The sequence below is a fragment of the Alligator sinensis genome, unplaced genomic scaffold, assembly GCF_000455745.1.
Source record: "Alligator sinensis unplaced genomic scaffold, ASM45574v1 scaffold821_1, whole genome shotgun sequence".
Taxonomy (NCBI): Eukaryota; Metazoa; Chordata; order Crocodylia; family Alligatoridae; genus Alligator; species Alligator sinensis.
The window spans coordinates 13,241-27,875 of NW_005843270.1; the positions used below are offsets into that span (position 1 = coordinate 13,241).

Genomic DNA, 14,635 nt, shown 5'->3' on the forward strand with positions numbered 1-14,635 from the left:
GTGCTGGCCCCTACCCTGGGGGTCTTTAAGAAGCGGCTCGATGCCTACCTGGCTGGGGTCACTTGGTCCCAGTTTCCTCCTGCCCAGGCAGGGGGTCGGACCTGAAGATCTACAAAGTCCCTTCTGACCCTACTTTTATGATTGAAAGAGCCTTGTCTGCCTGCGTCCTTAGTCCAACACGACCTGTTCCCCCGGGCACCCTCCCAACCTCCTCCCCGGGAATGCAGCCTGCCGAGGGGACCCGCTACAAGGCAGGCTGCCCTTACGGCATCTTGTTCCCCCAAGACGGTGCTGCCGTGCAGCCGGGGGAGGGCGCGGGGAGCTGCGGCGGGGAGGGGGAGGAATGGGAGGTAAAAACAGACTGCATGTGCTTCTGCAGGGCTGCGCTGGAAAGCTGCTCGGGACCGAAGCGTGCAGGCAGCGTCCGCGCAGAGATGAGCTCCCAGGAAACCATCGTGTGCGGCAAGGAAGAAAACCAAAGGAAAAGCCACATTTCTGAACAAGATGGGAAAAGTCACATCCCCCTGACTGAGGACAAGGCAAGAATCGCAGAAGCAGCGAGGCAGAGCGCGCTGGAGATCCTGAGAGACGCCCTGAAGAAGAAGGACCGTGTGCTCATGGAGACGCCCCGGGACCTGATTTCCTGTGACTCCGAACGGCCCCAGTTCTGGATGGAGCGGTTCGGGGTCCTGACGGAGCAGCGGGTGAGAGACCTCATCTCGGTGCTGGAGGCAGCCAAGTTCATGGGGGACCCTTCCAGGGAGAAGACTCGTGCGTATGTCTATACAGAATCTGGAGACAGAACCATTTATCTGTACCCACCCTTCTGGAAGGGTCCGAGTTATCTTAGGAAAAAGTGGCAGTGGGGGACTTTAATCCACGAGGCCTCGCACTTCTTGGGTGCAGACGACATCACCTACGAGCCAGTCAGGATCTCTGTTGCCTGCAAGGGGCTGATAGTGAAAAATAGCTCGACAGACCCAAATAGTCTAGATTATGTTCCTCTGGCGAATGCGATGGTAAATGCCAGCAACATCCAGTATGAGTTTGAACTGACCCTGCGGCATGGGGGCTACTACATTTGGGGCAGATACTCCTGCTGCGGGGAGACAGCGAGGAACTCCGTCTGCGAGAGGGCCGTGCCCGATGAGTTTTTGACTTCTCCGAACAACGGGAGGTGAGTAACGTCCAGCCCCAGGGGACACGGTCGAGCGGGGGTTTCCCTGGGAGTCGCGGTGCCTGCAGGATACAGCGCCCTTGCAGGTCGTGCCCAGTTCTTTCCATGTCAGGGGACCGGTCAAAGTGGGGACATGCCCAGCTAATTAACCAGCCAGCAGCCCCAGCCCACGGCCGCCCCTTCCCCACCACTGTGTCATCTTGGTCTGATGTGGTTCAAACACTGGTCCCAATGGTATCAGCCTCCTGGCTTGTCTCTCCCATGATGCCTCTGATTCTATGAATCCGTGACATGGACCCAGCCCTGGCCCTGGCCCAGCGTAGTTTTACCCTGGGCATGAGGAGGATGGGTATGTCCACACGCTCGGGTACGGGAGACGGACACAGTATTGTAGGGTGAACCCCCCTCCCCCGGTTCAGGACAGGGCAGGACTCACGGTCTGGGGGGGGGCAAGACCCCCGCACTATGGGGCACGTGGCCGCTATTTCCTCGGGGGACTTTCCCCATCCTGCCGCATGTGTCCCCGGCCCCTAGAAGAGGCAGGCTGCCCGGGCCCATCGTCCCACCACCGCTCCGCTCCAGCCTGGCCGTGTCCGTGTCCACGGGCCTAAGCTGAGCTCGGGGTGGTGACCCAAAGACACCCTCGGGTAACAAGGACACAGCTCTCGTGCAAGGCGCTGGGCGCATGGTGGGATCACAGTGGGAAGCGACAGGAGCATTATGGGATCATACTGGAGCCGACAATTTAGACCTATGAAATAATAACCCTTTTCTCTCTTCTCCTTTAGCAAACTGGAAGCGAGGAACATCGATGAAATACTGAGGGACGAGCTGCTCCGGGCCCGGGACAGACTGAAGAAGCACATAGCAGATCTTCGGGCAACTGCCGACGCTGTGGACAAGGCTAACAGAGAAGCCACAAAAGCAACAGGTGCCGGAAAGGCAGCGGCCCTCACAAGCGTGGCCAGTGCCCTTCTGGGGGTTGGCCTCGCCCCCTTCACCTTTGGGGCATCGCTGGCTGCCTCTTTCACGGGGCTTGGTGTCCTCACGGCAGGCACTGTGACCAGCAAAGCAGCGACCACCCGGGCCATGAAGCAGAGTCTGGATAAGCAGGAGGAGTTCCTCAAGCTCCTGCGCCAGTGCCTGGATGAGGTGCGGCTAATCCGGCGGTACATGCAGCTCCTCTCAGTCCAGGTGCAAGAGACCACCAGCAGCCATGTCACACATGTGGCAACAACCTCGCACGTCCCGACAAGCGTCAGACTAGACCCAGACATCTTCTCTACAGTCATGAACTACTTAGAGCTCAAAGACACCAAATCAGAGCTGGCGGCCAAGATGCGAGAGGCAGCCGCCAAACTGGAGGAAGTGATTGAGCAAGTCAACAAGATGCAGGAGACGCTGACTGAATGAAGACAAGAGACACTGAAAATCACGGACAAATAACGGGTCCAAGGCCGTGAGGGGCAGAGTGTCAACTTTCAACCTCAGCCCGTGTCACCGGGACCCAAGACCTTCCGTGATCCTGTGCTCATGGCTAGAAAGGCTCATTTATCAGGCCTCAAATTAAACCTTAGATTTCTTAGTTACTGCTAGTGTCTGATGAACTTTTCTGCTGTGCAAATTACAGCAGGTGCCAACAGTGCACTTGCTCAACTTCTAACTTTGCTTTTGACATCGGTCTTCTTCTTACAGTTACTTTCTTTTCTGATTGATTGAGCCCTTTTTATGATTCTGGGCTCAACTCAGGGCAGTATTTTATGAGTGTTGAGAAGTTCGGCGTGGCATCTGGCTTCTGCGCTTGTTGAGAAAACCAGCAAGCACCTGGATACTCCTCCAGCCCCTGGGGAGACACCAGATGTGCAAACCTCAGAAACAGCTGCACCAAGCTCGCTGAAATCTTGGTTGTTTTGTTGAGCCCATCAGGAGCCAGGGACACCGGCATCACCCACTCAGTTCTCTCCTGCATTGCACACCATGAAGGGCCACCAAAACCCCTACAAATGCCCAGAGTCCAGAGGTCGCAGTTGTACAGACTATTTAAGCCTTCAAAAGTGGAAGCAGAGGCCAGAGGCAGAGAAAGAGAAGAGGGATTTATGATTTACTGCATCTCTCAACACCAGAACCAGGAAACACAAATTAATCAATGAGGTACTAAGCTTAATACTAACAAAAGATGTGCTTTTTCTCACTAGCACAGCCTCTAAATCACCATAGGGAGTTTGTACACATGACAACCAGACAAAATATCTGTGAAAGAATGTCCCTTTTTGTGGCGTAATCAAGTCACACTTCATGTTTACGTGTGCTTTTAGTGTTTTACATGACTTTGCATCATCCCAAACTAAACCCCATCCTGATGTAGTTCAGTTTCCTGTGATGCAGCTAGGAACGGTGCAGCCATTAATCCCAGGTGGGGCACTTATTTTGGCTGGAGGGCTGCTTAATGAGTTTTGGTGAGGCGCTGTGGGCCACAAGCGTAGTCCCACCCCTTGACAGGCGCCCCGCCCTCTGGTTGCCATCATGTGACTGAAGTCGCGCCCCCTAACCCCGGATATTTGCCCCTGGACATCTCTCCCCTTGCCCAGGAAGTACTCCTGCTGGGGGTGGGGTTGCTTGTATATTGTGTGTGGAAGGTGGGGTGAGTGTGTGGGGTGTGGGAATGGTGCAGGTGCAGCAGGGGGTGCAGGAGGGGTGTGTGGGTGCAGTAGAGCTGTGGGGTGTGTGGGACTGCTGGGTGTGACATTGGAAGGTGGGTTTTTAAACCTAGTGCTCTGAGAAGTGACACAACACTCGGCTGATGAAGAGCAGAAAGGTTTGTTTTAATAACTACCAACGAGTTGCAAAACTGAGTGACAGAAAAAGTCTCTTTCCCAATATAAAATGAGCTATTAGTCCTTGTAATATCTCACCTGCAGGGATCTTTACCCGATGCAGCAGGAAACCGTTCTTGTCCAGCCTCGCAGCGTGGGTCCCTCGCGTATCGGCTGGGCGCAGGATGGGGCCTGGTCTTCCCTGGACTGCACACGCCTGGCTGGCGCTTCAGTCTTGCTGTATACTGTTTCATTGTCTAGCTTAGAAGCATTTGTCCTTGACGGCTGGCCCATTACAGTCTGAACAAAACAGGGAGGAAAAGGGTGACCATCGCATTACAACTGTTACTTTCCTGGCTCCTGTTTGGATCTGTCCAGATGTGAAGACTTGTGCTTCTCGCAGCCCCAGCACTGCTAGGCGAGGTACAGGTGATGGGTCTGAGCGGTCAGACACGAAGTGTAGAGGCTTTGGGCACCGACCTGTCTTTGGGGATTTGTTTTAAATGGGGCAAATCTGCAGTAGCTTGTCCCGGTGATGGTCTCATTCCCAAAGTCCAGGCAGACACTGAACAGGTGAGACATTTGTAACGCCTTGGGCTGGATGCCTGCTTGGACAAATGTGAGCAAGATGCATTTGTCCCGTCCCGGGCATCCTTCCTGCACCCTTTACAGGTTTCTCTTGAGATGCAAATTTAGTCTTGTTTCCTTTAGCTGCTAGGTCAATTGAAATGCAGATGTAGTTTCCTTGCTTCACTGGCTCAGCCTTTCCCCTGGCTTTCTTCGTCTGGCAATACACATGCGATGAGCCTGTCAGGTCTCTGCCAGCAATTTTAACCATCACTTATTATTTCATGGCCTGGGCCTGGTGTGGGGTACCACAAGCACTCCACTGTCTCGACGCCTAATGGGTTGCAAGCCATTAGCGGAGTTGGATTTTCTGGTGGCAGTCTTGTCCCCACAACCCAGTCTTGCCCCAGCCATTTTTATGCAGGAGACACTGTCTGAGCTTTCATGGTTTTCACGTGGAGCAGGTGGGTGCCTGCCTGCAGGCTGCATCCAGTCAGCAGGCAGCCTGGATCCGGCCTGCGGGCTGTATTTTCCCCACCCCTGCATGAATCTGTTATGTGTACAGGGCAATTCACCTAATGACATGTGGTGCACCCCCTTGTCCACCACGTGTTGCTACAATTTGCAGGTATTTGTGTGTGATGGGTGCTTGAGGACAGCAGGTGCAGCTGCACAGCTCGACATGAGTCACTCTTCTGCTGACATCTTACTATCATTTTATTAATTAAAGAAATCAAACAAACCCATCTGTGGTTGTCTCTCCTGCTTCACTTGGTGTGGTGCTGTGCCAAGGGCCCCCGGGTGTGTCGGGGGGTTGCAGAGCGGGGTGATCCTGGGCTCTTGTGGAGATCGATTGGTGCGTGCTGTCCGTGCCCCCTTCTCCGTTCGGGGGGATAATGCGGTGCGGTGCACCCTGACCCCTCGGCGCTACAGACTCCCGCACGGTGCCGCATGCTGTTGAGTGCTGGTCACCTCACTTGGGCTTAACGCTGTGAGTGGTGTCGCAGAACCACTCAATGGAATAAACACGACCTGCGCGGGTGAAAGGTGTGTCCTGGTCCCCTAGTTCGGGGTTCGGGGTTAATGCATGGATTTAATAACCGACTGCCCACGTCATGGGGCTGCCAAGCACGGTTTTCTTTGCTGTTAAAAACAGGGCTTCCCCCACAACTGCGGTGCCAAGCCCAGTGTGGAGAAGCCAGACCCTGCTGCCCAGTCGGGTGGGCTCTGCTCCAAGTGTTGGCTACAAATGTCCAACTCGGGATCCTTAAAATTCTGGTTTATTAGGCAAATTAAAACACTGTAATGAGTTAAATCATAAACCTTGGGGCTGGTCCCCACACACACACACATACACACACACACACACACACAGATACACACACACACACATGCACACACACAGTAGCAGGCTACAGAGTCAGGTATACCTATCCTACAAGCGCTGGAGTCTGTCGTCGAGGCTTCTTTCAGTGTGGTGTTATCTTCCTTCTGGCTGGACAGGTCGGGTGCTGGTCAAGTTGGAGATCAAGAGGGCGCCCCTGAGGGTCACTTTTCACTGCTTTTTATCTGTCCCTGGCAGACTTTGGTGACTCCCCAGTTTTCAGGTTTGCCCAATCCAGGGGTCATTGACCCTCGTGGGACTTCCCCCCCTCGGTGGCTACTGGACGGCATCTGTCAGCCCCAGGGGTCGTCCGCATGTACGTGCAGGTTTGGGAATCCGTTGATGAATTTTGAATAGGGCTCTGGGAGCAGTCGATCTGGAGATATTCAGCCCAAAAGTTGGTCCCCGGCGTTGATTAACTCAGACCAGGGCTTCTAGCCCTTGATCAGTGACGTTTAGAGATTTCCTGGTTGTTACATTGTCTTCTATTGAGTTCTTCCCTTGGCTGATCTGCAGCTTCCAGGTGTTAATTGCTGCCTGCTGCTACAGTGTTACACATTCAATCACTGATTCACTCACTCTTCCAGGGGACCGCCCGATACAGGGAAGGGCAGTTTAACTCCTGCCCTTGTTAACATTGTTACAATGTATAACTTACTTATGAAACTAAATACATTCAGTTGAAAGTTGAAAGGTGAGGAGTATAAAATATAAGCTACAAATGCCGTGGCACACAAATAAATAAAAATACCAAAATACAAGGGGAGATACAAAATGCACACGTACAAATGTTAAAACACAATTCCTTATCTTAAAGTGAAAGAGAGAGGAAGGAAGAAAAGGTAGAAGAGGAAAAACATTTAAAGAGGGGAGAGCAAATGCGGGCAAGAGGAAAAGGGGGCTTTCTGCTACATGAGCACTTAACACCTTGCAGGAGTTCAATGGGTCCCCAAAGGTCAATGGGCCAATTTAACCTTGTCCTCTGAGGGACTCAGAGCAGCTGTGTTGGTCGAGCACCTGAGAAGCATCCAGGCCCCAAGGCCACAGAAGCCGCAGTGTTCAATTTTGTCGCTTAGTTCAGGGAAGGCCTGGACTATGGCTAAAAAGCCTTAGCACGGCTCAGTTTGCCAACTGCAGCTGGCACCTCTGTCCTGCCAAGGACCGATGGCACCGTACAAAGCGTTGCTGGAAACTTGAAGCCAGAGGCAAGAGAAGAGGGTCTAAAATGAGACCAAATATCCCCTTGGTAAGCCAGTGACAGGGCCTGGTGCATAGCAAGCTCAGCCGCCTAGATACGTAGGAGCATTCACCCCCAACACTGGGGTAAGACGAAGGCCAAGGCACGGAGCAGAAACACCTGCTCCTCTTCTGTGCGGAGCACCTCCAGCTCCACGAGCACGCTGAGGAAGACCTCGTCCTCGATCTGCCACCCTGCCGCAGCGCCCCTTGTTCTGCACGGACGTGTGTCCCAGAGACACAACGGTGACGAACATGAGCCCGTGCGGGTGGCACCAGACGTCATATCACCCTTGAGGTCGCAGCTCTGAAGTCATAAAACCTCAGACAAGAACAGTCTGTTCTCTGGAGAGCGTGTATTGACTACAGCAGTTTGCAACCTCGAGCATAAGACAAAGACCCTCACACAAACTCGGCCTAAGCTCGGACACCGCCTGGTAAGACCCGGTGACAGAGCAGACAACGGAGCCCAACCGAACATGCAACGTAAGCCAGAAAGAGATCGGCGCCTTGCATGGTCTGACGTGGTCCTGAGGGCCGCGTGGCCTTGCAGCCGGGGGTTCAGACAGTCTCTCTGAGGGTCCGCAGGTCTTCCTGGGAGGCGAGGAGGGGACCCCACAGGCCTCAGCCCTGACCGGGCTGTCGTAGGTGAATCTGGGGCCCCTGCGCATCCCTGGCTGCCTTGGGCATAACATACAAAAAACTCAAACTCTTGTTTCATGGGAACCAAGAACTCTGGGTCCATGAGAGTGTCACAAAGACACTTGCATGGACCCAGAGGGACAGACATCCATCTTCAGCTCCCTTTCTGCAAAAATGAAGTTTATTTCCTACCTATGAGGACTTTTTACCATCTTGTACCATCTACACATGTCCCAGAGCCTGACGAAGGGATTTTGATCCCAAAAGCTTGCAGAAGAGGACAATTTTCTTGCCATTTTCCAGTTGGTCTAATAAAAGGCGTCATTTTGGAACCAAGAGTTCTAGTTTTTCTATGTCTTTTTGTCTCAGACCAACACGGCTACCAGGTACACCCTTGGCCATAACACACTTTTCACGTCCATCACCCATCACACTCCCCTCACGTGTCCAGCGTCTCTGGCTGTTCTCAGACAAGGCTCTTTGAGTAAAGGCGATATCTTTTATTAGACCAACTAAAATAGTTGGAACAATTCTTCTTTGCAAGCTTTTGGGTACAAACACCCTTCTTCAGGTGGAGGACGAATCCGCAGGTCTGATAAAAGATGCAGATTTACCCAGAGAGCCTTGTCTGCCTGTGTCCTTGGACCAACATGGCTACAACCAGCACCTCTGGCCCCTCTCAGTGCTCCAGTCTCTGCCCCTCTCGGGTCCTGCTTTGAGATGTAAATGCAGCCCCTGCTTTCCTAGCTCGCACCAGCCCGCCCTCCCAAGCAGCTCCAGAATCAGTCCCAGGGCCCACACTTGTGATGACTGCGCCGGGTCTTTGCCAGCAAGGGGGAAGCTGAAGGGAGATGTAAGAGATGGGCAGGAGGCTGAGACCCACCGCAGGAAAGGCAGCCACGGTGTAGCAGGAATTAGACTCATGTAGCTGATGCTAAGAGAAGGTAATAGTAGTGAAATGTAACCACGCTGGTCTTGTCCTGTAAGCAACTTGCAAACTCCATTGTGTATCCTTCTGCTTGACATTAGTGAATGAACTCTGCATGGCCTTTATGGATGAGTGTGTGTAAAAGGGGGAAGGTGAGAGAAGGGCATACAGATGGGAAAAGAAGATTTAGCTGTTTATGTAAGCAACAAGGTGCCAAATGTAAGTCACCCGTCTGTTAACTAATTAGTGCCTGGCTGAAGAATCCCTTTCAGGCCTAGGGCACCACGAAGATAACGAGGAGAAGGAATGCACCCGTCCTGCAGCAAGAACACTCCGCGGCTGAGATAAGCTGAAGACAAAAGAAGAACAACCGCAAAAACAGAAGCTGGGTATGGAAAACCCCAAAGCACTGAAACAAAGGATGGCAATCCCTATAAAAGAAGACTTTGAAAATGCCACGCTGGGTGTCTCTCTCTACTGCTGTTTCGTGGGAGCACAGATGCATCTGTTTTCACCCCGCTCCAAGACTGATATCTACGGGATCTTTCTCCCTCTCAGTAAGTCTGGGCTTGCCACCCAGTGCTATTGTTGCACAACTGCTGCTGGTAAGTGTAATGTCTGGACAGAATGGCTGTTTTGTGTTTGTGTGTGCCTGTGTGTAAGTTTGGTGCGTGATGATTTGTGTGTGTTTGTATAAATGGTGTGTCCCGACCTCTCTGTCTAACTCATGCAATCAATAAATGTGGCACCTTGCCTTTATAAAGACACCCCTTTATAAAGTCTCACTTTTTGATTTGGCAATTGGTATTTAAAGGTAACATTTTTGGTAGACAATGCGTGTGGGGGTGAATAAGGTTATATGCTGCGGTTATGGATCAGCTCTATGCTCTACGTCGTGGTTATTAGTGTGTCTTATGTCATAAGTCTTGTCTGAATGTTCATTTGTCTGTCTGTCTAAAGGGGTGCACGTCTCCCTGTGGTAGAAGTGCCGGGTACAGTGGTCTCGGGTTAGACCAGGCACATTGCAGAAATAGAAAGCCCATTTGTGGGTGGTGGATAATTAGAAGCTCGCTTTGTGGGTCACGGACTGCCTATGTAGGCGGGGTCCAGACTGCCTGTAGAGGGGTCCATGGCTTTGGTTTGAATCTTGTTTTGAGACTTGGTTATATTGAAAAAATGGAGTTTTGGCACATCTTACAGACTAGGATACTGGCTTTGAGAAATAATAAATGGTAACTAAAATAAGTAAACACAGTACGGGGAACTTGAGTTAAGATGTTTAAAAGGAAAACAGTAAAAAGTGAGGCAGATGTAAAAGATGTAAAATAAAAAAACAAAAATCCCTTGCCATCATAGATACAAGATGTGAGGCTTTTAAAGCAAGCGCTGCAGCAGTTTGGGCATAGCCCATGGACTGAGCAGGCAGTATCAGATGCAGGCACCATTGCAGACTTAGAAGATAAATTCAAAGACTATATGCAGATATATAATATACCACCACACTCCATGAAAAAGGAGGCTGCAGCAATGTGGCTTTTATGGGAAGCTACTAAAAATCTGTTCCTCCATCTGACTAGCTGCTAGGAAGCGTTTTAAAGGGGTTAGCTAAAATTTGTAGTAACGTGGAGTTGTATAGTATTTGTGACTAGGGTTGTAAGTTCTGGGCAGGAGAGGTGGCTTGTTACTGCTGACCAGGAGACTTTGTTTGTCTGGGTCAGGCAGAGGCGTGGACGTGAGCACATGCTGTGGTCCGCTTGGGATTAAGTAAGAACTTCCGGTTGTGTTTGCAATAGGAAGCGAGGAGAGAGCAGAGGAAGTCATCTCTCTGCTGGAAAGGCTGTGTGAATGACAGTGTCCTGAGGAAGGCTTACAGCCTTTTCTGGATGGTTACAGGAGCAGTTGTGCGTTTTCTGTGGAGTTTGTGAGGTGTACGTGACAAGTGCAGGTTATGGCAAGGCAGAGTGTTATGCAGGCAGTGCAGCTTCGAGGAGATCAAAGACACTAGGAGAAATGTGAGACAGATACTCGGATCCTGTGTGCCCAAGGAATCGAGGCAGCCGGTGGCACAGAAAGAAACAAGGTATGTTACTGGACATCTGCTCAGGCAGTGGCAGAGAATTTGTGATTAGAAGTGTGGGGGAAACTTGGTTCTCCCCCCCTCCCCTCCCACCTCTCCAGGAACAGTGAAGGGCCCAGAAGAGTTAGAGATTGTCACTTGTCTGGGAGACATCAGGGTACAGCTGCGTAAACAGAGATCAGTGCCCAGAATTACTTTGAGTTCCTCCGGGCAGGAAAAAAGTGTGAACTTATCAGAGGCATGTTTTGTTTCTTCTCTGCAAACACCTAGGTTAAAGGTTTCCCTTTTGAAGTAGTAAAAGCTTTTCTAAAAAAATGGTGTGTGGTGTGCAATTTGTCACCCGCGGTCTTTCCTGGTCCTAAAATGGAACTTGCTGGGCTGTGCAGCTGTAAAGGAAAGGGAGAGAGAGTTAATGGATGGATTAGTTGGCAAAGAGCAAGGTAAGAAGGGGCCACTGATAAGAACAGATTGTGAAGCTTGTAGCCCAGAAAAGGTTATGGTTAAGGTCTGTTAAAGAAAGGAAAAGTGGAAGTTAGGTAAGACCTAGAAGAGAGCGGTAGGATTCTAGAGTTGCTAAAGAGAGAGATCTGCTAAAGGAAGTATTGCCATCAAAGCTAAGAGAAAATGGCTAGACCCAGAGAGAGTCCTGCTAGTAAGTAAGAGATCTCCAAGGGTTTAAGAACAGACTCACGGAGCCCAGAGAGGAATTGAGAGTGGGTGTTAAAGACCGGAGCCCAGCCAGAGTTAATGAAAGCACGGGAAGCCAGGGACTCAGTCTGAAAGATGTGCGAGGCAGAGTCAGTGACTTGGAGTCCAGAAGGGGTCAGATCAGGAGAAAACAGAACTAGAAGCAGTCCAGAGGCTCCGAGGAGAGCCACGTGAGGAAAAAAGGTGTTTATAACAACTTGGTAACAACTATTACATCTTGCTGTAATTAGTAGGGTTAATCAAAACAAGTAAAGGAAGGCATTTCCCAAGGTGTAGGCAGAAAGAGTTAAATGTGACAAAATACATGGATGTGTTTTAAATGAGGAATCAAACTTTCTCCCATAAAGGCAGTGTAAATATTTATTAAAGGCTCAAATAAAATTATACCTTAAAGTAAATAATTTAAGTTAGAAATTAATAGTATAAATGTTTAACATGTATAGTTCCCTGATTTTGGTTTGTTTTAAGGGCAAATTAAAAAAAAAAACCCAAACCTGAAAACTGACAATGAACTTCAGAGCTTTAAATGCAGTAACAACTGCTGTAGCTGCTGGTGTGGGAAAATACTCTGACGTTCCAGCAGCTATAGCAGGAGGGCTAAAATGATTTTTAATATTGAATTTGGCTAATATAATATTTTGGTTATTTCCTTGGCACAGAGGTACTGGTATAATTTAAAATTGATATCCATGGGAACAATAGTACTGTGTTTTGTAAAGGTCCCAATTCCAGTTTCCAAAATGGTGCAATAAACCATTGAAAATAGTAAAGTAAATGTAAAGAATCCTTGTCACTTAATATATAGGTATGCACACAAAAAAACACCCCAAGAATTATAATAATATGTGCATTGTTACTGCACATCAGCACTGTAAATGTGTAAATATGAAAAAAGTTTTACTGCAAGGAGTTTTCCTTGGCAGGTGTATGTGTGTTTGATTTTTTGTTCTCTCTCTCTCTTGCAGAAGCTATAGGGTAAAATTTAATGTAGTAGCAAAGGTGACTGAAGGACTAGGAGGATCATCAAAGCACAATTGTTTTGTCTGTCTGTTTTGTGTTGTTTGTCCTGTTTGTTGTTTTTGTGTGTTTAATTAAGTAGTATATTTTAAGTTGGCAAAAGTTTAAATGTATATGAATATCAGGAAGATGTGATACACATTGGTAATACTCTCTCTAAAAATTAAATCTGTCTGTGAATCCCAGCACCCCCAGCGGGGAGGAGGGCAGAGCACGTGGCTGCTGGGCATCCTCCACAAGCCACTCCAGGGAGACGAGGCCGGCATGTCACAGCCAGCTTAGCCCCCGCCGCGACCTCTGCCAGCAGCACCCATATCCCAGGGGCTGGCAAGAGGTGCCATGGCCCAAAGGTCACCATCCCTCTGCCCTGCTCCTCCAGGCGCCCTCACAACATCCACCCAGGGAGCCCAGCCTGCCGAGGGGACCCACTAAGAGGCGTTAAGGCATCTTTCTCCCCCAAGACGGTGCCGCCGTGCAGCCGGGGGAGGGCGCGGGGAGCTGCGGCGGGAAGGGGCAGTAATGCAAGTCAAACGCTGCGTGTGCTTCTGCAGGGCTGCACTGGAAAGCTGCTCGGGACTGAAGTGTGCTGTCAGCATCCACACAGAGATGAGCTCCCAGGAAACCATCGTGTGCAGCAGGAAAGAAAACCCAAGCAAATGCCACATTTCTGAAAGAGATGGCAAAAGTCACATCCCCCTGACTGAAGACAAGGCAAGAATTGCAGAAGCAGTGAGGCAGAGCGCGCTGGACGTCCTGAGAGCTGCCTTGAGGAAGAAGGACCGTGTGCTCATGGAGACGCCCCGGGACCTGATTTCCTGCAACTCTGAACAGCCCCAGTTCTGGATGAAGCTGTTCACAGTCGTGACGGAGCAGTGGGTGAGAGACCTCATCTCGGGGCTGGAGGAAGCCAAGTTCATGGGGGATCCTTCCAGGGAGGAGTCTTATGCATAAGTTTATGCAAAATCTGGAGAGAAAACCATTTATTTGGGCCCGCTCTTCTGGGAGGCTCCGAGTCACCTCGGTAAAGATTTCCAGCCAGGGACTTTAATCCATGCAGCCTCGCACTTCCTGGGCACGTGCGACATCACCTACGAGCCAGTCAGTGTCTGCTATTGGCAAGGGGCTGATGGTGAAAAACAGCTCGACAGATCCAGATAGTCCAAAATTTCTTCCTCTGGTGAATGCAGTGCTAAATGCCAAGAACATCCAGCACGAGTTTGAACGGACCCTGCGGCACCGGGGAGACTACGAGCAGGGCAGATACTCCTGCTGCGGGGAGACGGCGAGGAGCTCTGTCTGCGAGAGCGCCGTGCCCGACAAGCTCTTCTCTTCTAACAAGCAGAGGTGAGTGTCACAGAGCACGGAGGTGCCCTGTTCCTAGAGAGGGGAAACGGCCGGGGAAAGAGCCCTAGAGCCCAGCTGTGGGTTGCCAGGGCAACCAGGAGGTCAGCTGACTGGAAGGGGCAGGGCGCGGCTCCTATATAAAGCACAGACAGGAGACCAGAGGCAGTTCCCTGCCAGCAGCCAGAGAGGCAGGAGCTCCCTAAGCCAGGATGTGGGGTGAGGTCTGACTACAGGAGCAGCATTTGACACTGCTGGGGGAAGGAGGGTTCCTTGGTCAGCCGGACTGATGTTTTAGCTGGGCGGCTTCAATTTATGTTACAGCCCAGGGGCGTGTTTTGTTGTTGTTACAAGACCGGTGGTTTGGGTGAGGCTATTAGGGGTTGGAGGAGGCCTCATAGGAGACCCACAGTAGCATGGGGATCCCAGCGCCAGTAAGGGCACAGCTTACGGGGTGCATAGACCCCAGCCCCAGAGAGGGGTGTTTGAGAAGCCCCAGGCGTGGCGAGCTCCAGAGAGGGGGCACTGGTGAGAAGCCCTAGTATGGGCACGGTGAGCCCCAGATAGGGGGCAGCATTGAGGAACCCAAGTGTGGGCACAGAGAGCCCCAGAGAGGGGGAAGCCTTACGGAGAAGCCCCAGTGTGGGCACAGAGAGCCCCAGGAAAGGGCAGCATTATTGAGAAGCCCCAGTGCGGGTGTGGCGAGCCCTGGAGAAGAGGGCAGCACTTAATAAGGTCCCGGAGA

The 14,635-nt window shown here is 51.0% G+C and overlaps 1 protein-coding gene and 1 pseudogene across 1 annotated transcript; both read left to right on the top strand.

Annotated features, from left to right (window-relative positions):
* The first annotated feature begins 434 nt into the window (after nt 1–434).
* On the top strand, nt 435–2,590 carry LOC112548545. The gene is made up of 2 exons (XM_025194630.1): nt 435–1,177; nt 1,966–2,590. The coding sequence occupies exons 1-2, from the start codon at nt 435–437 to the stop codon at nt 2,588–2,590; spliced, it is 1,368 nt and encodes a 455-aa protein (XP_025050415.1).
* A 7,973-nt stretch (nt 2,591–10,563) lies between these two features.
* LOC112548548 overlaps nt 10,564–14,635 on the top strand; it is a 6,850-nt pseudogene continuing 2,778 nt past the window's right edge.